Here is a 20,941-nt window from a genome sequence, read left to right as displayed (position 1 = left end):
TAGGAAGTTTGGAATTGCAGTTGGCATGACATGAATATTGTCAGAAATACAGCTAGTCTGCATAAATCTCACTGTCATTGGTCCTCTTGGGTACTCCGGCAGATGGAGGTCACAGAAGTGGTGTGTGAGAGAGAGATGATTGAGATACTGAGGCCATGAGGCCTGAGGCCGTGAGGCCTGATGTCACAAGGAGGATAATCCCCCCTTTTTCTCTCCTTCCTCCATCTCTCCTCGTCCTCCTCCTCCTCCCATCTTACGTGAACCGCTCGGCCATGTGGCAGACAGGGCGGGGTCCCTCTGACTCATCACAATCTCTCTTTCCTCTGAGTGTCTTTCACTGGAGCTTGCTTTTGACCGTGTGTGTGTGTGATGGCAGCTTGAATGTTACCCTTCAAGTCTCCTCTGTTCTCTGACCCAGGAGATACACTGTTCTATAAATATGACTCAATCCACTGCAGCTCTACCCAATCTCTCTCTCTCTCTCACACACACACACACACACTTATGTTCCACTCTTCATTTCTAGTTGTTTCCCCCTCCTCCTCCTCCTCCTCAGCACGGTCTGCCACAGTAAGGGAGGAAGGAAAGGAGAAGGTTGTGACTACTTGAGGGGCAGCATATGTAGCTCAGCCAACAAACACATTCTTATCTCTTCTCCTCTCTGGTGTCTCTTCTCCACTTCACACAACTCCTAGTGTGTGAAGTGGATCGTGTGTATGTGTGTGTGTGCTAGGAGTATCAGGAAGTGTGCTCAGCAGTGTTGTGATGCCTCAGTGGGTGTGATGTTACTCAGTGCAAGCTGTGCTATTTTTACCGCACCTCTCTCTCTCTCTCTCTCTCTCTCTCTCTCTCTCTCTCTCTCTCTCTCTCTCTCTCTCTCTCTCTCTCTCTCTCTCTCTCTCTCTCTCTCTCTCTCTCTCTCTCTCTCTCTCTCTCTCTCTCTCTCTCTCTCTCTACTCTCTCTCTCTCTCTCTCTCTCTGTGTGGCTAGGAGCCTGTGCTCAGGCCTCTCTCCATGAGGAACAGGTGATGCGTGTCTGTGAAGGGGCGTAGGAAAGAGAAGGATAGGCTGCATGACCAGATGGAGGATGGTGAAAGCAGGATGGGTATCATTCTGAGAGCACACCCAGGATGGGCATTGTGCTACTGTACTGAGCTGAACGTGTCTGGTCCTGACCTGCACATGGAGCCAGTCAGCTGGGCGGCAGGTGCTTGACCTCCTATAATCTCTGGTTTGAGTCTCCACCTGAGAGTACCCCCTACCCATCCCTGAGCGTGCCCTCGCTTGAGCTCTCTTCCTCTGGGAAACGGGTAAATAAAGGGGGAGAAAGAGGAGAGATTCTGCAGTGCTGCAGCTGGCTCAGCTGGGAGAGACCAGACCAGTGTTCAGGCTACCAGAGCCGAGTAAGAGTTTGGCCAGTTACTGCTCTCTCTTTTCACCTCAGTGTTAGCGTCCAGCCTACAAACACACACACACACACACCACTAACAAGCCTTTTTCTTGAACCTCCCCTACACACACACACAAATGGTTGATTATGTTTGTGAGAACTAAGAACTTGGATCTGAAATGTGGCTCCTGGGCTGATATAATATGACATTTTACAATGAAGTCTTTCTGTGCTCTGTCTGAACTCTGTAGCATTTACGCAACAGGATGACCGCCAGACGTTTCCACAGAGTATCGCTGTAAATGTTCATGGAGGGCAATCTGGATGTTCTTGGAAGGTTAGCTGTACCCTGCTATTAAACTGTGTTGGTCTCGAGTCATGGGTGAGTGTAGTTCTCTGAGAACTCTGGCTAACAAACACAATCTGACATAATTCCAAACAAGCTCTCCATGTCAAACCCGGTTGTTAACGGTCATATTATAACACTTCAGGAAAGGCTTTCCTACTTTAGGAACTTGTTTCACGTAAATCCAGACTAACTCTTTACCCGTCTGTGTGACTTTCCCAGGGCAGTTGCTATAAACCGGGCCCCTGGCAGCCATCTTAACACATCCTACCAATAAGGAGACAGCTTGTTTTCCTTAGCCAATGCTGTCCCAGCGTTTACACTATGCTTGTGTGATGACAACCCTGGCTAAATTTCATTCTACAGTCATTTATATGTAGCAGACGTAACATCATTGTAAAAGAGATCAATACCACAACACAGGATTAGCGATGCTTGCGATGAACATTTGCACTGTAAAATGTTAGTAGTCTGTACCTTCACATGATTTAGCTTTCAGATTTCCCATTGATACAAAGATCAGTTTTCAATTTTAAACAAGGAAGTAATCAGAAATTAAACATTGCTTTTGAATGGCAGTGTCTTCAGTGCCCTGTTATGTGTTCTGTTGGGATTGATCATAGACTAGCCCCTATGGCTGGCTCTATCCAAGGAAGTCAAGTTTCATCCTCCTGCTCAGTGTGTAGGCCTACATTTGATCCTGGGTTCAGTCCCAGACCAGTGTGTCGCTTCGGAAAAAAGTGTCTGCTAAATAAATACATTAGCCTCGAGCCTAGCCCAGGCTGAATGTGTGTCTGACTCCAGCCCCAGCCCCATACTGTATGTGTGAAGCTGTTTGTGGGTATGGCCAGTGCTGGAGGTTAATGGAGCAGTTTGTAATGCAGATCATTAAACTGTAAACAAAATAGGATGATGCTGATTGGTTATTCAGCTGGGTGAGACGATCTTCTGGTTGCTTAAATCCAATATTACGTGTGTGTGTGTGTGTGTGTGTGTGTGTGTGTGTGTGTGTGTGTGTGTGTGTGTGTGGAGGTTCAGATGGCTCACACTCACACACACTCTTCTACACCATGTTGAGTGGAGCTTTTGTGTGTGTGTGTGTGTGTGTGTGTGTGTGTGTGGTTGAAAGTTCAAACAGCTTCCACATACACACTTTCTTCAACACCGTGTTGATTGAGGCTGCAGTGTGTGTCTGTGTGTGTGTCTGGGCTGTTAGCTGGATTCCTCAACCATGTGACTGAGTCTGTTCTCATCAGTGTGTTTCACATGTCTCCGGTCAGCTGACTGGGTCTGGCCACGGGGCCTGCCGACCCAGAACCAAGAGGCGTCAGGGGCGTGGCCTATCGCTCTACATGGGTGTGTTGGGCCTGTGTTTGGGATTGTCCACCTAAAGTTTGGGGTTGATTCCTTTTAATGTTTTAACAATGTTTCCTGTAATTTAACGAGCAAAGTTGGCATCCTTGTTTACTGTGCATATAGGCTACATCCCAGTACTTGAAATTCCTCAGGTTTTTTAATTTGTCACATTAGTAATGATGTTTGTGTGTTGTCTGATCTCTGTGTGTTGTTTTCATGAATGGTAGCTTCAGACCACCTCCTGAGATAATTAACTAAGGCCCAGTTTCCCAGACATGGATTAAGCCTAGTCCTAAAGTAAGAGAACATTTCAATTAAGATCTCCATTGAAAGTTTTAAATCTAGGCCTAGGCTTAATCCATGTCTGGGAACCTGGGCCTAAAAGTTCTCCTGATGCAGGCGTAGGCTTTAAGACATGTTTAGTGAAGAATCCCAAGGTTTACCATTTAATGCAGATTTTACATTGGTTAATATTAGCTGTCACTCAGGCACTCGTCTCAGGGAAAGTCAGAAGGTTTCCCAGAACATTAAAGTCAAGTAGAAGTATACTTAGTTAAGACTGTATCAAGGAGCTGGGGGTGATGGAGGGTGGCAGCAATTGCACAATAATATGCAGGTACTTTCCAACGCATGTGTGTCTGGGTCTGTGATCGCATGCAGAATTTAAGTCCCTTGTGGGGAAGGCCAAGACCAACACCAGCAGTGATTGTGTGTCGTTAACAGCCTGAACTAGCTTTGCCAATATATCAGAGAAAAGTTGGCTTGCTTTTCTCCAAGTTGTGGAATTGGGTTTGGCAAGCTAGTCTTTTGTAATGTTGTGTAAGTGGACTTGCTGTCGCCATGTTTAATGTGGGTTTTGAGTATTAAAGTAGACTGGACAGGAATGTTTTGCAATGTGTAATTCCTGCTAAGTGGAATTGCTCTGGCCGTTCTAACGTCACTCTCTCTTGTCTCTCTCTTTATTCTTTGTAGTTTGCTCGGGTGTGGGTACCCGACGCAGAGGAGGTGTGGAAGTCCGCTGAGCTGACAAAGGACTACAACAATGGCGACAGCTCCCTGCAGCTCATGCTGGAGGATGGAACGGTGAGAGGGAGGGAGGGATGGAGGGAAAGGGGCCTTCCTCTTCTGATACAGGAAAAGATTGAGACGCACACACATACTCAAGCCAATCTCATTATTGCTTACTGGTTTCACCATTAGCACTCTCCACAGATTAAACAGGGCTTTTGTGAGCGGATGCTTCCAGAGAGTAGTAAACAATAAACATGGGGGGGGGGGGGGGGGGGTTGAAACTCCCCTCCATGGAGACGTCGTCTGTTCCCCTACTAAACTGTTCCATGCTCACGTTCTCCTCCAGAATATTGAGCACAAGTTGGACCCCAAGACTAAGAACCTCCCCCACCTGCGGAACCCTGACATCCTGGTGGGGGAGAATGACCTGACGGCGCTCAGCTACCTCCACGAACCGGCTGTGCTGCATAACCTCAAAGTCCGCTTCATAGACTCTAAACTCATCTACACCTACTGTGGTAGGCCTCAATGCAACAGCCCACACACACAACATAACACACCCAAGTTTGCTGTGGTACGCCAGCATGCACACAATGACGCATGATCATGCAAAATGTCCACACACACTTGGATAAGTGTGTGTGGACAGCAGACTCAAACACATTTTGTGTCTCAAATCATAGTTTGTTTGATCAGTCTGGCTGTGTATGGTGTGTCTCTCTCATCCCTGCTATGTTGACCTGCAGGGATCGTGCTGGTGGCTATCAACCCTTATGAGAGCCTGCCCATCTACGGCTCTGACATCATCAACGCTTACAGCGGACAGAACATGGGAGATATGGACCCACACATCTTCGCTGTGGCAGAGGAGGCCTACAAACAGATGGCCAGGTGTGTGTGTTTTACAAGTACAAGTTGTAGTCTCTCTTCCTGTTGCAGGCCTGTCCTCCATCTCTCAGGTTTGTAGGTCAGAGCTGAGCTAGGATGGATCCAGAAATACACTTGTGGTCTCTCTCTCTCTCTACCCAGCTCTCTCTCTCCACCCAGCTCTCTCGCTCTCGCTCTCTCTCGCTCTCTCTCTCTCACCACCCATTTCTCTCTCTCTCTCTCTCTCTCTCTCTCTCTCTCTCTCTCTCTCTCTCTCTCTCTCTCTCTCTCTCTCTCTCTCTCTCTCTCTCTCTCTCTCTCTCTCTCTCTCTCGACTCCTTGTAACAACTCTCCTTGGAGTCCTTTAAACACACAGGCATTCACACATCACTCGCTTGAGGTCTGTGAGGTCTTTCGTTTTGACCCATCACTGACTTCTGTCCCCAGCTGGGCTCTACGATATGTATTACATCTGCTACACTGGAGAGAACCTGATAACACACACACACACACAGTCCTCTCACTCTGTGTGTGTTCCTCTGCGCCCCGTCAGGGATGAGAGGAATCAGTCCATCATCGTGAGCGGCGAGTCGGGGGCGGGGAAGACTGTGTCGGCCAAGTATGCCATGAGGTACTTTGCTACCGTCAGCGGTTCAGCCAGCGAGACCAACGTGGAGGAGAAGGTGCTGGCCTCCAACCCCATCATGGAGGTAAAGACCGTGTGTGTATATGTGTTTAGGTGCTTGTGTGTTTACACATGGCATGCCAAGTGTGAATGCAGACCTTGAAGCTCAAGAGAGCCCTCCCACAGGCCCAGCGAGCTAATTGCTGTGATGAGGAGGAACCGGGGAAGAGGACAAAAGAGAAAGCTCATCCTGCTCCTTTTCTCCTCCTCCCCCCCCCCCCCCCCGTCCCTCCTTCTTCTGTTTTTCTGTTCCCCTGCCGTAGGCTGCCCTCTGCTGTGTCAGTTGAGAGCATTCCCTGCAGAGTGTGTGTGTGTGTGTGTGTGTGTGTGTGTGTGTGTGTGTGTGTGTGTGTGTGTGTGTGTGTGATCATACAGTCATATGGGACGGGAAAAGATCTCCCCTGTGCCCATATGCCACCCCTCCCCCCTCCTATTTGTGTCAATGACATCACTTTTTCTACCAGCACTTCCAGCAGGATCAGCCAGCTCAGAGCACAGCTCACATGATGAATAGGCATCTTTCTTCCTCGTGTTGCAAAGACAGGATGTCAAATCAGAATAGAGAATGAATTAGTATGTGTGCCTGTGTGTGATTCAGGATTGCATCAGCTGGTAGTGACACAGAGGTACTCTATAGGAGTGTGAGAGAGAGAGACTGTGTTGCCTATGTAAGGAGAGACTGGAATACCTGCCGGCTATGCTGAAAGCCTCCTTGTCTGCAGTGAACAGTGAAAGTGTGTCTGCCCTTAGCTCAGCAAGCGCACTGTGTCCTCACACACTCTCTAACCCTCTTGCCAAAGGGGTATGTGAATGTTGGGTAAGAATCCCCCTGCAGTAAGGCAGTGTTTCTTGTGTTTCAATTTCTAGCCAGACGTTTGTGTGTGTGTGCGCGTACGTGCGAGCTGACGACGTTCCTGCTGTCTCTGCCGACCTAGCAGGACTCCATCCCCCATGATGCTTAGCGCCACACCAAAGCCCACCTACCCACCCCCTTGGAAAACATTTGATAAAACCTCAGATTGCAAAATGCTTGATATTTAGTTTAAAAACACCCCTGATTCTGTGTGTCCTCTCAGGCGATAGGGAACGCCAAGACTACCAGGAACGACAACAGCAGTCGTTTTGGGAAGTACATCGAGATTGGCTTCGACAAACGCTATCGCATAATCGGAGCCAACATGAGGACGTATCTGCTGGAGAAGTCTCGAGTGGTGTTTCAGGTGAGCAACAACACACACGCACAGAGGTATAACCCAACAAACACTGCGTCCAGGTTTGCGTGTGGCCATGCAGAGAGAGAAGCAGGCTTTTTTGGAGGACAAAAGGTAAAAAAGGTTCACCTTTTCCGAAGGGAGACCAAAGGAGACTTTCACACATCCCAGTCCGATGTTCTGCCTGGTCCTTCTCTAGTCTGGTGTTTCTCTGGCTGTAGAGAGACTTAATCAGCGCTCGCAACTAACTTTTTACTCACTGTCTCAGTACCATCCCGAAGTGCAAAATTAACCGTCCAGTGTTCCCCTACCATTATATTAGGGGGGCGCCCCGCCCCTCCTGGAAGATCAAGTTAATTTTGAAAATATATTTGTTTTTATTTTTTGTCACCAGATCACAAAATAAGTCATTTAAGGATACCTTTTCTATAACACAGGTCTATAGCTTGCTATTTTATTATTATGTTATCTCTCTACATGGTCGGGCAACCATGTAGAGACACAGAAATGCTGCTTTTACTGGAAACTTGCTTTTCAAATATCTTCATCTAGAGCAGAGACCAATAGTCAGTAGCTGTTCACACAATCTGACCCAAACAAACACTCCTTGTATTTCTCTTAATGTGACAGCTACCAAAGAGGATTTGTAGTGAAGGTGTCACATTCTAGATTAGAATGGTATAGAGTGTTAACTTGTGGCTGGTAGACCTACAGTACATTGTAATTTGCTTACTCACTTACACTCAAAGCTATGTAGTCTGACTGGGTGCATTCTGAGGTGTCTGTTACGGTACACCAGACAAGTGAGCTGCACTAACTTCCTTCTTCAAGACACCCAGGTTTCTCTCTTTCCTGGCCCTGTCTCTCTGTGTTGGCCCTGTGACAATCCTTCAATGGCTGGGTCCTCCCCTGGCCCCCCCAGCCTGCTATGTTATCTCCCTGTGTCTTTACTCAGTGTCCTGCTAGTGCGGTTTCTGTTGAGGTGGAACAGGAGCTGGGAAACTCCTTTAGATCAGTCTAGTTAAATGTGACATCTGCACACACACCTTGAAAATCCACAGATGAGGAATGTGAAGAGGGTTTGCCTCTGTCACATTCCTCCCTGTGTGTGTGTGTGTGTGTGTGTGTGTGTGTGTGTGTGTGTGTGTGTGTGTGTGTGTGTGTGTGTGTGTGTGTGTGTGTGTGTGTGTGTGTGTGTGTGTGTGTGTGTGTGTGTGTGTGTGTGTGTGTGTGTGTGTGTGCCGGCATGCTGCCAGGGCAGTGCGTGGGTTTGTCATAGTTGAACTGTACAAACAAATAACTCACTGATATGACTGATTGATAAATGGATATGACAGGTGTTGTTCTGTAATAATTATTGATTGTTCACTGTATGTGTCCTTCCAGGCGGACGAGGAGAGGAACTATCACATCTTCTACCAGCTGTGTGCATCGGCCCACCTGCCAGAGCTAAAGGCGTTAAAACTCAGTAAGTCGTCCTGACAAAGCCTGGCATTTGGTAACATGAGCCTGGGATTAAAACGTGCAGTCTGGTTTATTGTGTGTCTGTTTTGTATGATTGTTCAGTGGTTTCCTGGTTCTGGTGGCTGGATGTTGCAGGCCTGGCCTGTCTCTGTGTCTCTCTGTCATCGAGCTGTCTCTGTGTCTCTCTGTCATCGAGCTGTCTCTCTGTCATCGAGCTGATCTGGCTTTTCGTTATCAGAACACTCCCACTGAGAAGACACACCTGCTCATCCTGCTCCTCGAGACACACACACACACACACACACACTGCCAGTCTGTGTCTTCTTTCAGCTGGTGCACTGATTAAGTGAGGCTTGGTAAATGGAGGGGATGTCACGGTAATATTAGGCCCTGTGTTGCCAGGCAACAGGCTATGGATGCTTACATTTGGGCTAAGGCTGTGTGTGTGTGTGTGTGTGTGCGTGCGTGCGTGTGAGTGTTTCGAATAACAGTGTGTTTCGTGTCTCCATTAATCAAACATGTAATTATCTGAGCCTGTCACCACTGTGACAGGTGTGTCGGCCAGTCAGTCAGCAGACGACTGTGTGTCCCCATTTCCTAGACACAGTGACCCGTTTCTGTCCTCAAGCTCTGTCTCTTTGCAATCCCTCCTCCCCACTCCCCCCTCCAGGCAGTGCGGATGACTTCCTGTTCACCAAGCAAGGACGCAACCCTGTCATCGACGGAGTGGACGATGCCAAGGAGTTGAGCACCACCCGCCATGCCTTTACACTGCTAGGTATGGCACACACACACACCGACCACGAACACACACGCACGCACACACCAAGATGGTCACTACTGAAGATCCTTCACCTCAACTGCAAGGAAATGCCCCCCGCCTCCCAGACAGAGATGCACACAGACAGTCTGCTCTTTACGCCCAAGTGGAGCAGAAAGGTCACCCAGAGAACCCAGCAGTAAAATGTCAGTTGATTGCCTCATGCTCGGCCAACAACAATCTGAGATCTGTTTGCCTGTTTCTGCGTGTGTCTAAGAGACAGGATGTGTTTTCGTCATTCAATTTCCCACAGTTCCAGACGATTAGCCAGGGACTGAGAAGTGTGTGTGTGTCTGTGTGTCCTCTCACTCCCCCCCTCCCTGCAGGCATTAATGAGTCCTACCAGATGGGGCTGTTCCAGGTGCTGGCAGCCATCTTGCATCTGGGCAACGTGGAGGTGAAGGACCGAGACTCTGACAGCAGCGTCATACCTGTGAGGAGACTCGTCTCACCCCTGTACACCTCCCTGCATCCACCCTCACCCACGACTGACACCACATTTACACATCGTTACATTCAGCGGACGCTTTTGAACCAAATCAAAAATCAAATCAAAACGTATTTGTATAGCCCTTTTTACACGCAAGCATGTCACAGAGCCCATAGAACTGCCCCTCAACCAACCTAAACCCTCAAGGAAGACCAAGGAAAAAAAACTCCCAGGAAAAACTCACGAGGAGCTTTTTAACCAAGCTTCAACTGTCTGTTACCCTCGGTCCCTCCCACAGCCCAGTAACCAACACCTGACGGCTTTCTGTGATCTGGTGGGCGTGACCTACCAAGACATGTCCCATTGGCTGTGCCACAAGAAGCTGAAGACGGCCACGGAGACGTACATCAAGCCCATACCCCGTCTGCAGGCCACCAACGCCCGCGACGCCCTGGCCAAGCACATCTACGCCAAGCTCTTTAACTGGATAGTAGAGCATGTCAATAAGTCCCTGCACGCCACCCAGAAGCAACACTCCTTCATAGGGGTTCTGGACATCTACGGGTAGGCGTCTAGGTTCCTGGGTGGACGGGGACAGCTTCTTCTGACGGGGTGTTTATCAGTGTGTTTTTAACTGCCTGTTCTCTTGTCTCGCACTCAGTTTCGAGACGTTTGAGATCAACAGCTTTGAGCAGTTTTGTATTAACTATGCCAATGAGAAGCTCCAGCAGCAGTTTAACATGGTGAGCTGTGGGGGGCTAGGTTTTGTGTTGTGGTTGTGGAAGAGCACTTTGACTTTCTGACAGTCCAAATGCAACTGGTGTGTGTGTGTGTGTGTGTGTGTGTGTGTGTGTGTGTGTGTGTGTGTGTGTGTGTGTGTGTGTGTGTGCGCGCACGTGTGTGTATGCCCGTGTGTGAGAACAGCATGTGTTTAAGCTGGAGCAGGAGGAGTACATGAGGGAGCAGATTCCCTGGACTCTGATCGACTTCTATGATAACCAGCCGTGCATCAACCTCATCGAGTCCAGGATGGGGATCCTAGACCTGCTGGATGAGGAGTGCAAGGTAACACTCAGACACAAGCACACAGGAAGTGCTCTTTTTCACCATCTGCACACCTGACCCTGTGTCTCGCCCGGTCCCAGATGCCCAAGGGTTCTGACGACTCGTGGGCCCAGAAGCTGTACAACACTCACCTGAAGACCTGCAGCCTGTTTGAGAAGCCCCGAATGTCCAACAAGGCCTTCATCATCCAGCACTTTGCTGACAAGGTACCTTTGCGGTACCTTTTGGGCACAAACCTGCCTCCTGTAGCCTCCTGGACCTATAGAAATATTTCTTCTGTGGTTGTTGGTGAAGGGTTTGCCTGGGGTCAGAGATACAATTTGACTTCGGAGCACAGGGTTCATCGCGCACTGGAGAAGGGGTGAGACTTCTCTGTCAGAATGTCACCTCTCGTAACCAAATATACTGAGGGTGTACAAACGTGTGTGTGTGTGTAATTCTGTATGATTTGTGTAAGTGTGATGTATGTTGATTGCTAGCCAGCTGACCCAGTATTGCTCTGGCCGGTTTTAGACTATATCAAGTTACTAAAGGGGACGGGGCGTCCTTCTCCAATCTCTCTCCTAACCCCCCTCACGTTTGCAGGAGACCATGAAGACTATACTGATTATTGGCTCAAACACATTTGTTTTCATCGTATATTAATTTGAAAGTATTAACAACAGGGAGATGTCGAATATGTATGTATGCATGTAGAATACTCTGTGTGTGTGTGTCAGGTGGAGTACCAGTGTGATGGCTTCCTGGCGAAGAACAAAGACACAGTGAACGAGGAGCAGATCAACGTTTTAAAGGCCAGCAAGGTGGGTCACACACACACACGCACAACTCCACCAACCTGTCATCGTTACATCCACAGTCCAGCAGTGATGTCATCTGACAGGAAGCAAGGTGGACCACATTCTCTTGGGAGGGGAGAGGGGGAGGAGAAACAGCGCCCTCTGCAGTTCAGGAGGAATATGGTGGTGCTATCTTCTGTCCCCGTTGAGAGGGCAGATATGAGAGAGAAAGGGGTTGTGTTTGAGTTTCAGCGTGTGAGGCAGGACTGTGTTTGGGGACTCAGCAGGGTGAGCACTGCATGTCCACGCTGTGTAAACTGGAGAATTAGGGGATTTGTGGTCATGTCATTCATTTAAGTTATTGTCTTAAACTGCAGCGTTAAATCCTTTGTGGCATAGTGAGCACATCCAGTCATGTGCTCCCCCCCCACACACACACACACACACACACACAATGATGCTGCTCGTACATATATTTGACATCTGCAAAAAAAACATGCTGTGTGTGTTTTGTTCCTGGGGAGGATAAACTTTGTACAACCACTTGAAAAAAGGCCTGAGCCTTTAAATCCTGACCCTTTGATAAGCATGTACACATACAGTACACATACACACTCGCACACACACGTTATAGTGACACACAGGATATCATCTGTGCTGCATGCAGGTCCAGATGTTCACTATGCCCTCTGACTGTTCTGTTATAGACTCCTGCAGGAGCAGAGTGGGGTAAGGGTTAAACATGGTCTAATCTAACCGCTAACAGTCCGCTAAACACACTTACACACACACTCACACTACCTTTCACTCACACACACACATCCACAGAAACACATGTAAACATGTGTCCAACTCTACTGAAAGAACCTACCATAGCAGCACTAGCCTGTCGTCATGGACACCGGCCTGACTAACCATTAATGGTCTAGAAGTGATGATGACTCCCTGCCGGGCATCTAACGAAGCTCTAGAAACATAGCTAGCCAAGCTCAACACATCTCTCATGTGGTGTGTGTGTGTGTGTGTTATGTATTTTCCTATCATACACCACTCCTCCATCAGATCTTCCTAATTAAGCTCGGGTAGCGTGTTTGCCTTTTGATTTGGGTTGAATCCCTTTTTTCGTATTTCAGTTTGGGAATGTAATTAAGACTTTTGGTTGTCGTTAATCTTTGCTTTTCTCATTGTGCTGTCTGTCCCACCTGTTGTCCCATGTATGTTTTGGTTTTTGTTCCATCATGACAACCCTCTCCCCTGAGCAGAAGGTAAATGCAGGCATTCTTACAATGCTGACCAACATCTCCCTCAATCCTTTCTCCTCTCCTGTCTTTCTTTCTCTACTTCCTGCTCACACTTCCTGTCACGAGGGCTCACGGTAGTCTAACCACCCAGGGTTAGGGTGGGAGGGCCCTCAGCAGTCTAACCACCCAGGGTGAGGGTGGGATGGAGTCAGATGAAGGGATGCATGCGGGGCACTAACTAACCACAAAAAGGAGAAAGAAGAAGTTTGGGTTAAGAGGATCCCGGATTGATTAAACCTGTATAGGGGAGGATAAAAAGGAGGCAGAGTGTTCCCATTTCCAGCCTGAGGCAGTGTGCTAGGGGGCGCCATCGAGACAACCAGCATGGTGGCGGTTTGATCTGGAGGACAGAGGCCCTGCAGGACTGCACCATAATATAACCCCCTGGTTATATTCACATATACTGCTCTCTGTGCTGCAGGCATATGATCTATGGTGGGATATATACATGATGTATGCCATTACAGTAGAACCACTCAATTACACTGGATGAAATCATTGGCTAAATGACATATGGAAGAGTGACATACATTATTATATATTTGAAGCTGTGTAACCATTTTAACCTTCTCAGATTAACCTTGCAGACGGTTGTGAAAGATGTTCACCATTCTACCATGTACATATCGCTCTAAACCTTTTTAACTCCTGCTCTTGTCCAACCGGATCATCAACACTGTGTGTATTTGTTGTCTTAAAATTTTTATTCCAATTCTGCAAGAGTTGAAAACGAATTATTTCACTTCTGTAAGTACTTGACAAATTGCCAGCTGTTTTATATTTTGAAATCTTAGTTATTGCTCCATTGCCAGAACTGCTGTAACCTTTTCACACTTGTCATGTTGACCTGGCCTGTATTGTGCTGAAACAAACCATGTCATCGTCACTATCTTGATCAGTTCAGTACAACTCAGTTCAGCTTGTGTCAGTCAGCAGTTAATCCCCAAACCCCACACATTTCCTCACTGCCTTATTCTGCTCATAATCTGACTTGTGGCTTCAGCCTTGGCTAGCAAATGTATGTTTACTGCACATCATATAGACCACAATTCTAAGAAATAGTCTTTTCAAAAGAAAAGTATATATTTTCCCCCAAGACGGTCTCAAGTTGGCCTTGTAGTCTACGATCCCCAGGTTCTTTTTCTAGCTAGCTCGCTTTATTTACCAGGCCTTGGGCCTCAGCCCCATGCTAGGTCCCTGAGTGACTGTGTTGTGGCCGCCCCCAGTTTGACCTCCTGATTGAGCTGTTCCGGGGAGAGGAGAAAGCCACCAGTCCCTCGGGGGCTGTCCCCGGTGGTCGCACGCGCCTCAGCATCAAACCCGAAAAGACCCGGGCTGCACATTCCAGCAAGGAGCACAAGAAGACCGTGGGCTGCCAGGTATGACACTGACGCCCCTGGAATCTCTGGAACGCGCCTGCTTCTTTGCTCTGGAGGGAACAGCTGTACTGTCACTGTGGACTGGCAGTTAAAAGCTATTCTAACACCCACCCTCGTATGTGCCCTGTTCTTTCAACAGTTCCGGAACTCTCTACAGCTTTTGATGGAGACTCTGAATGCCACCACTCCTCACTACGTTCGCTGCATCAAACCCAACGACCTCAAGTTCCCCTTCACGTGAGTGCATGGCTCCTTCTCTAAGGGAACCCGTTGTATTGATGGCGGAGGGTTATTGCAGGTGCATTGATGATGGCGGGATGGTGCATTGATGATGGAGGGATGGTGCATTGATGATGGAGGGATGGTGCATTGATGATGGAGGGATGGTGCATTGATGATGGAGGGATGGTGCATTGATGATGGAGGGATGGTGTGTGCAGATTTGACCCCAAACGAGCGGTTCAGCAACTCCGAGCCTGCGGAGTATTGGAGACCATCCGCATTTCCGCTGCAGGATTCCCCTCCAGGTACACACACACACACTGCATTACATAGCACATACACAGTATGCTGTATGTATAAATGAGATGCACATTTGACCTTTAACCTTCCTCCGGGTGTGTGTTTCAGATGGACCTATCAGGAGTTCTTCAGTCGTTACCGGGTGCTGATGAAGCAGAAAGACGTTCTCGCAGACAGGAAGATGACCTGCAGGAACGTCCTGGAGAAGCTGGTAGAGGTAAGGAGCAGGTGTCCGAGGATGGGATGTAGGAGGGTGAGGTTGGAATGTAGGGGAGTAGGAGGGTGAGGCGAACAATCGCCCAAGGCCAATGAGGCTTCTCAGTTGAAATGAAGGTTGAAATGAACAGAGCCATCTCACATACCTCCTCATTCTGTTCCTTCAGGATCAGGACAAGTATCAGTTTGGCAAGACCAAGATCTTCTTTCGAGCTGGCCAGGTGGCCTATCTAGAGAAGCTGAGAGCAGACAAGCTCCGTGTCGCCTGTATACGCATCCAGAAGACCATCCGCTGCTGGCTGGCTCGCAAGAAGTACCTCCGCAAGAAGAACGCCGCCATCACCATCCAGAGATTCACCCGCGGATACCAGGCCCGCTGGTGAGTGGACCGCGCACCTGTCAGTCATTTCCCCCCTAGCCAATCACATAGAGTAAGAGGAAAATAGGTTGAATCTATCGTGTCTGTTAGTGCGCTGAAAGATGATGTAGCCCTAAATTGGATGGATGTGAACGGTGGGATATGATTATTATATATATTTTTTTTATATATATATATATATCGGCCGATATATCGGATTTTTAAATCACCAAATATTTGTATCGATATCGGCCTTAAAAATCCTTTATCGGTCGGGCTCTACTTTAAAAGTATTCTTCTGATTCCTCCTTTCCTCCCATCCACTCCTCCTCTCCCCTCTCGTCCACCCTCCTTCCCTCTCTTCCTCTCCCCTTCTCCCCTGTCTTCCACCCTCCTTGCCCAGCCTGGCCAAGTTCATGCGCCGGACCCAGGCTGCAACAATCATCCAGAAGTTCCAGAGGATGTACATGGAGAGGAAACGCTACAGACAGAAGCAGGCCGCTGCCCTGGCCATGCAGACCATCCTCAGAGCCTACATGGCCCGCCAGAAGTACCGCAGGGTAGGAGGAGCCCCTCCACACACACACACACACACACACACACTCTCTAGCAGACAAAGACGTAAACACACACTTGCTAGACTTGGCCAGCTCGGATCAGTGAGCATGTCGTTGAGTCTTAAAATAAACCCTGGCATTACACAGAGTCATCCCAGATATGAAGGAGAGCAGGGGTGAGTCTCACACACACACACACACACACACACACACGTGACTGGGTGAGGGTTAGAGTTACCTGTGGATGTCCAGCGTGAGCACTGCGGATGTGGTGCTGTCAGAAGTGGGACCCTTTTGATGGACGCATACAGCTGACCTTTTAACACTCCTAGTCCTGTTTCTCTCTCTTTCCCCTCGTCTCTCTCTCTATCTAGATCTTTCTGTCTCTCTCACTGCTTTGATTGAGTCCTTGTCTGTTAGAGGATAGTCTCAGGATGCAGCCCAACAGAAAGGTTTGCTCATTCGATAGACATTTGTTCCATAGAACTCACCTTAAACTCTCTCTCTGTTTTCTCTCGCTGTCTTTCTGCCTCTCTTATTTTCTCTTGCTCCATCTCTCGTTCTCTCTCTCTCTCTCTCTCTGTCTCTCTCTCTGTCTCTCTCTCTCTCTCTCTCTCTCTCTCTCTCTCTCTCTCTCTCTCTCTCTCTCTCTCTCTCTCTCTCTCTCTCTCTCTCTCTCTCTCTCTCTCTCTCTGTGTCTGTCTCTCTAGTTACTGCGGGAGCACAAGGCCCTGTTGATCCAGAAGCATGTGCGTGGCTGGCTGGCCAGACAGTGGTACAAGCGTTCGCTGCGTGCCATCGTGTACCTGCAGTGCTGCACCAGGAGGATGAAGGCCAGGCGCCAGCTCAAGAAGCTCAAGATCGAGGCGCGCTCCGTGGAGCACTTCAAGAAGCTCAACATCGGCATGGAGAACAAGATCATGCAGCTGCAGAGGAAGATCGACGAGCAGGTGACGTCCCTCACTGTCGTCCGTATGTGTGTGTGTGTGTCTTCTTTGGAACCAGAGTCTCTTTTTATAGTTTGGGCTTCATATCTTCTCAACTCCTGTCTTTCTGGGTTTAGAACAAAGATAGCCGTGTGGTCAGCGAGAGGCTGAACAGTCTGGAGAGTTCCCACGCGGTGGAGAGCGAGCGCATGCGTACCGAGTTGACCCGTCTGCGCGGCGCCGAGGAGGAGGCCAAGAACAACGCCAACCGCGTGAGCACCCTGCTGGAGGAGCTGGAGAGGCTGAAGAAGGAGCTGCACACCACCCAGAAGGAGAAGAAGACCATCGAGGACTGGGCCCAGAAATACAGGGACGAGATGGAGAAGGTGCGTCCTCTGCTCCTTCTCTCCCTTCTCTCCTCCTATCAGTGTCTTTCCTTACTGCTCTTCTCCTCTCCTCTTTCCTTGCCTCGCCTCTTCTCCCCTTGTCTCCTCTTATCCTCTCTTCTCCCCTCCTCTCCTCTTTCCTTGCCTCGCCTCTTCTCCCCTTGTCTCTCTCCTCGTTTCCTCTCCTCTTTTCCTCTCCTCTTCTCCCCTGGCCTCTCCTCTTTTCTGCTCTTCTTTTAAATGCTCCTCCTTGCCGCTCCGCTCCTCTCTTCTCTCCTTTCCTCTGCCTCCCATTCTATCTAGATATTTAAATACAGGTGAGGGATTTCTAGTAAGTCTGAAAGACACCTTTCCGCTCCCCAATGAAAAAGTTTCCCATAGTGTCCCTCAGAGAGAGAGAGAGAATTTCATTGGAGGTTTGCTCCTGTGGAAACGCTGTATGTCATGATTTAGGGCCCTGTGGAGTCTGCTGAAGGATGGGTTCATGATGGGCTGAGTCATGGCCCTGGGCCAGGTGAGCGCAGGTAGACTAGTGCTGTGTGTCTGTCTGAGAAAAACCTGTCAGGTAGAATAGAGGCAGTAGTGTGCAGGACAGTCATTCAGTAGTTCTGTTAAATAAATGGGCTTCTTGATGGTAAGCGAAACGTGTGTGTGTGTGTAGATGGTAGCAGAGCTGAAGGAGCAGAACGGACTCCTGAAGAACGAGAAGAACGACTTGAACCGAATGTTAAAGGAGCAGAGCCAGCAGATGACAGGTACACAGTCCTAAAGACCAATCACATCAACCTAAAGTGTCTTTGCAGGTGCACATCTGTTATAATGTGCCAGCTAGCTTTTGAACTGAAAGGATATGAAATTGATACAATATATGATATTTCAAAACGTACCTGCTCCCTTTTCCACCCTCACTTTCTGTCGCTTTTTCTCTCTCTTTCCCTCTCTTTCCCTCTCTTTCTCTCTTTTAGAGAAAATGACTCGCGCTCTAGCAGAGGAGACTCAGCAGTTGGAGAGCGATCTGAACGAGGAACGCTCGCGCTACCAGAACCTTCTGACGGAACACCTACGCCTGGAAGAGAAATACGACGACCTGAAAGAGGAGATCACGCTCTCTGTGGTAAGACACACACACACAGCTGCTCAGGTACAGATGGAGCAGGGCCTGTTCTGTTTGTTTACAGCCTGTTCTCCTTCTAGAATGTCCCCAAGCCGGGCCACAGGAGAACAGATTCCACACACAGCAGCAACGAATCAGAGTGCACATACAACTCCGAGTTCGCCGAATCAGAAGAAAGCTCCCGCGCTACAGAGGTAAGAGGCAGGCCGGCTAAAGTTTGACATGAAACGTCTTTGTGATATCCAAATTCTTATGACTGGTCACAAGACACATGACTATTTTTTTGTAAATTTTTGAATCGCTTCCTGTTCTGGCAGGATGTGACCCGCGGCATGGACACGTCTCTGACTCTGAAGCTGCAGAAGCGCGTGACAGAGTTGGAGCAGGAGAAACAGTCGCTTCGCAACGAGCTGGAAAACAAGGAGGACCAGTTCCAGCGGGCTAGAGCCAGGGTACTACTAAACTACAACTGTACCACTGCAATACTACCACATTACTAATACACCACTGCGTTACTATACATCTCCTCTACTATAACAGCTCACCTGTCTGTGTGGCAGGATGACGTGGAGCATAAGAAGGCTCGCGGAGCAGAGCTGGAGTACGAGTCTCTTAAGGTAAAGCGATTTGAATTAGGGATCACATGTGCCAATAGTGTGGGTGAAAGGTAGGTAACCTAGTAGTGTACTAAAGTGTGGGAGAGATCTGGTCAACCTAGTGTGGGTGTGTGAGAGGTAGGATGCATAGTGTGGGTAAGAGGAATGAGATACCTCTTCCATGAGGTACCAATGTTCCCATTTAGACTGCAGCCATTTTGTTTGTCCCCTCCCTCCCCCAGCGCCAGGAGCTTGAGTCTGAGAACAAGAAGCTGAAGCACAACCTGGCAGAGATGAGGCAGAGCCTTCTGGGCAATGCAGGCGCAGGGACGGGGGCCCCGGGCTCCCCGGCCTACAAAGTGCTCCTGGACCAGCTGAACTCCTCCTGCGAGGAGCTGGACGTGCGCAAGGAGGAGGTGCTGATCCTCCGCTCCCAGCTGGTCAGCCAGAAGGAGGCCATGCAGCACAAGGTAGGGGCCTGTCTGGGTCATCCCTCCCTGGGGCCCCTCCCTCCCTGGGGCACAGGAGGGGTCGCTTCTTGCCAGTTTTTGTGTGTATATTAACATAAAGTACCGTTCTTGGATCTGTCTACTGTGCTAACTGTGTTTCTAACTCTCCTGCCCCCCCCCCTCCACCTCACACATGCCCACCCCCCTCAGGATGAGAAGGTACTGAGAATGACTATCTGAATGCTTTGGAAATGATAGTTTATTCATTTTAGATCTCTCTTCATTTCTATCTATGTCTCGCCATCTAACCAGTAAAATGAAAGACCCCACTAACCAGTCTAGTGTTGCATGTAGTACTGTACCAACCAGTTGGGCCGTAAGCCTGTTCTAACACATGGTCTGTACCAATTGGTGCTGATGAGGTGCATTGAACAGTAGAGGGCAGTGTCACGGTAATAATCACTCTGGCCACATCATAACCAGTGGCGAGGGGCAACCTGCAAGAGCTGTGATGTAGATGACCTTTACGGCTGTGTGTGTAGCCGCCTGTGGTGATGGGGCACTGTTATGTAACATTAGCCTTCATGCCAGAGTGTGACCTTCTGACATGAGATTAGATTAAACTTTATTGTCATTGTGCACATTACAGAGCCAATAAAAAGCAGTTAGTCTAACCAGAAGTGCAAATCGTAATGGCTTATAAACAGAAGTGCAAACAAGGCATAATGACAATAGGATGTCCTGAAGTACAGAGTACATACTGAAAGTACTCTGCCCTTATCATTGCTCATCACAAATGTATACATGTATTTACGTGTGTGTGTGCCTCAGGAGACCATGACAGACCCTGTACACCATGTCGAGGATGTTTCCAAGTTGAAGGACTCTGGTGAAATCAAACAGGCTTACATAGGCCTCAAGGACACCAACAGGTACTCACCACTGTTTCTCCATTTCTTCCTCTGTCTAAACCTCTCTCCTCCTCTCCTCTATCCACAACTCCACTGGTGCTTGTGTGTTTGTGTGTTTTCTTGGAGGTGTGTGTGTGATTTCTTGGAGGTGTGTTTGGGATTTCTGGGAAGTGTGTGTGTGTGTGTGTGTAGTTGTGAACCCCTCTGTTTGTTCTGTGCAGATCACCCAGGTTCTTGCGTATGCCGCTGGAAGCCAATGAGCTCCTGAGTAAGCTCAGGTAACAAATCAGGTGTGGCCTATGCATCGTGGGCAGAGCATGCATGGCCACACTGACCAATTGTAAGAGGGATACCAGAGGCAAATTTGTCTTCCATAGAGAAGGCTGATGTAGGTGATTAAGCTAAGCTAGGCCAGCCTATGTAGTGACATTCATCTAACTAGCATGGTAATGAAGCTAAGCTGTAACCTAAGCTAGCTTGCTCTAACAGCATGAGGAATGATCTGCCAAGTACTATGTGCATTTGTAGGGACACTGGACTCTTCAGTCCAGTGACTGATGCCAAATTGAATAGTTTACCTCCAGAACATGATGTCTTTAGATTGTGTCATGAATTAAATAATGTAATTTCAAAGAAATGGGAGTCAGTCAAGCAGGTGGTTGTGACTGCTGTTGGGGTTATCTGGGTGGGCATGCTTGTGTTTAAGAGCTGAGTCGAGTGCTGGTCTCTGAGCTGTGGAAGGGTTAAACAGCCTCGCCGCATGGCAGCAGCATGGACCCACACTGTCAGCGGTACAGGAAGT

General features: G+C 48.7%; 1 protein-coding gene across 3 annotated transcripts in view; it reads left to right on the top strand.

The window, feature by feature from the left end:
• Positions 1 to 20,941, top strand: part of myo5aa (myosin VAa) — a 32,215-nt gene that overhangs the window by 3,682 nt on the left and 7,592 nt on the right. For 2 of the 3 annotated variants that reach the window (XM_062472035.1, XM_062472034.1), the window contains exons 2-29: positions 4,065 to 4,175; positions 4,450 to 4,621; positions 4,850 to 4,994; positions 5,524 to 5,680; positions 6,732 to 6,875; positions 8,253 to 8,334; positions 9,001 to 9,108; positions 9,477 to 9,583; positions 9,879 to 10,144; positions 10,242 to 10,323; positions 10,505 to 10,645; positions 10,726 to 10,851; positions 11,365 to 11,448; positions 13,952 to 14,104; positions 14,244 to 14,341; positions 14,545 to 14,631; positions 14,735 to 14,843; positions 15,010 to 15,221; positions 15,604 to 15,760; positions 16,468 to 16,707; positions 16,821 to 17,069; positions 17,731 to 17,824; positions 18,035 to 18,183; positions 18,264 to 18,377; positions 18,501 to 18,635; positions 18,744 to 18,800; positions 19,022 to 19,249; positions 20,060 to 20,160. In XM_062472035.1, coding sequence (XP_062328019.1) covers positions 4,065 to 4,175; positions 4,450 to 4,621; positions 4,850 to 4,994; positions 5,524 to 5,680; positions 6,732 to 6,875; positions 8,253 to 8,334; positions 9,001 to 9,108; positions 9,477 to 9,583; positions 9,879 to 10,144; positions 10,242 to 10,323; positions 10,505 to 10,645; positions 10,726 to 10,851; positions 11,365 to 11,448; positions 13,952 to 14,104; positions 14,244 to 14,341; positions 14,545 to 14,631; positions 14,735 to 14,843; positions 15,010 to 15,221; positions 15,604 to 15,760; positions 16,468 to 16,707; positions 16,821 to 17,069; positions 17,731 to 17,824; positions 18,035 to 18,183; positions 18,264 to 18,377; positions 18,501 to 18,635; positions 18,744 to 18,800; positions 19,022 to 19,249; positions 20,060 to 20,160 — 3,908 coding nt within the window. Of the gene's footprint in view, positions 1 to 4,064; positions 4,176 to 4,449; positions 4,622 to 4,849; positions 4,995 to 5,523; positions 5,681 to 6,731; positions 6,876 to 8,252; positions 8,335 to 9,000; positions 9,109 to 9,476; positions 9,584 to 9,878; positions 10,145 to 10,241; positions 10,324 to 10,504; positions 10,646 to 10,725; positions 10,852 to 11,364; positions 11,449 to 13,951; positions 14,105 to 14,243; positions 14,342 to 14,544; positions 14,632 to 14,734; positions 14,844 to 15,009; positions 15,222 to 15,603; positions 15,761 to 16,467; positions 16,708 to 16,820; positions 17,070 to 17,730; positions 17,825 to 18,034; positions 18,184 to 18,263; positions 18,378 to 18,500; positions 18,636 to 18,743; positions 18,801 to 19,021; positions 19,250 to 20,059; positions 20,161 to 20,360; positions 20,418 to 20,941 lie in introns of all 3 variants that reach the window. The other variant, XM_062472033.1, reaches the window with a different exon arrangement.

Source organism: Osmerus eperlanus, chromosome 10 (assembly GCF_963692335.1).
Source record: "Osmerus eperlanus chromosome 10, fOsmEpe2.1, whole genome shotgun sequence".
In the NCBI taxonomy this organism is placed as follows: domain Eukaryota; kingdom Metazoa; phylum Chordata; class Actinopteri; order Osmeriformes; family Osmeridae; genus Osmerus; species Osmerus eperlanus.
The sequence above is the reverse complement of the archived record's forward strand: the minus strand, read 5'-3'. Positions and strand labels throughout refer to the sequence as shown.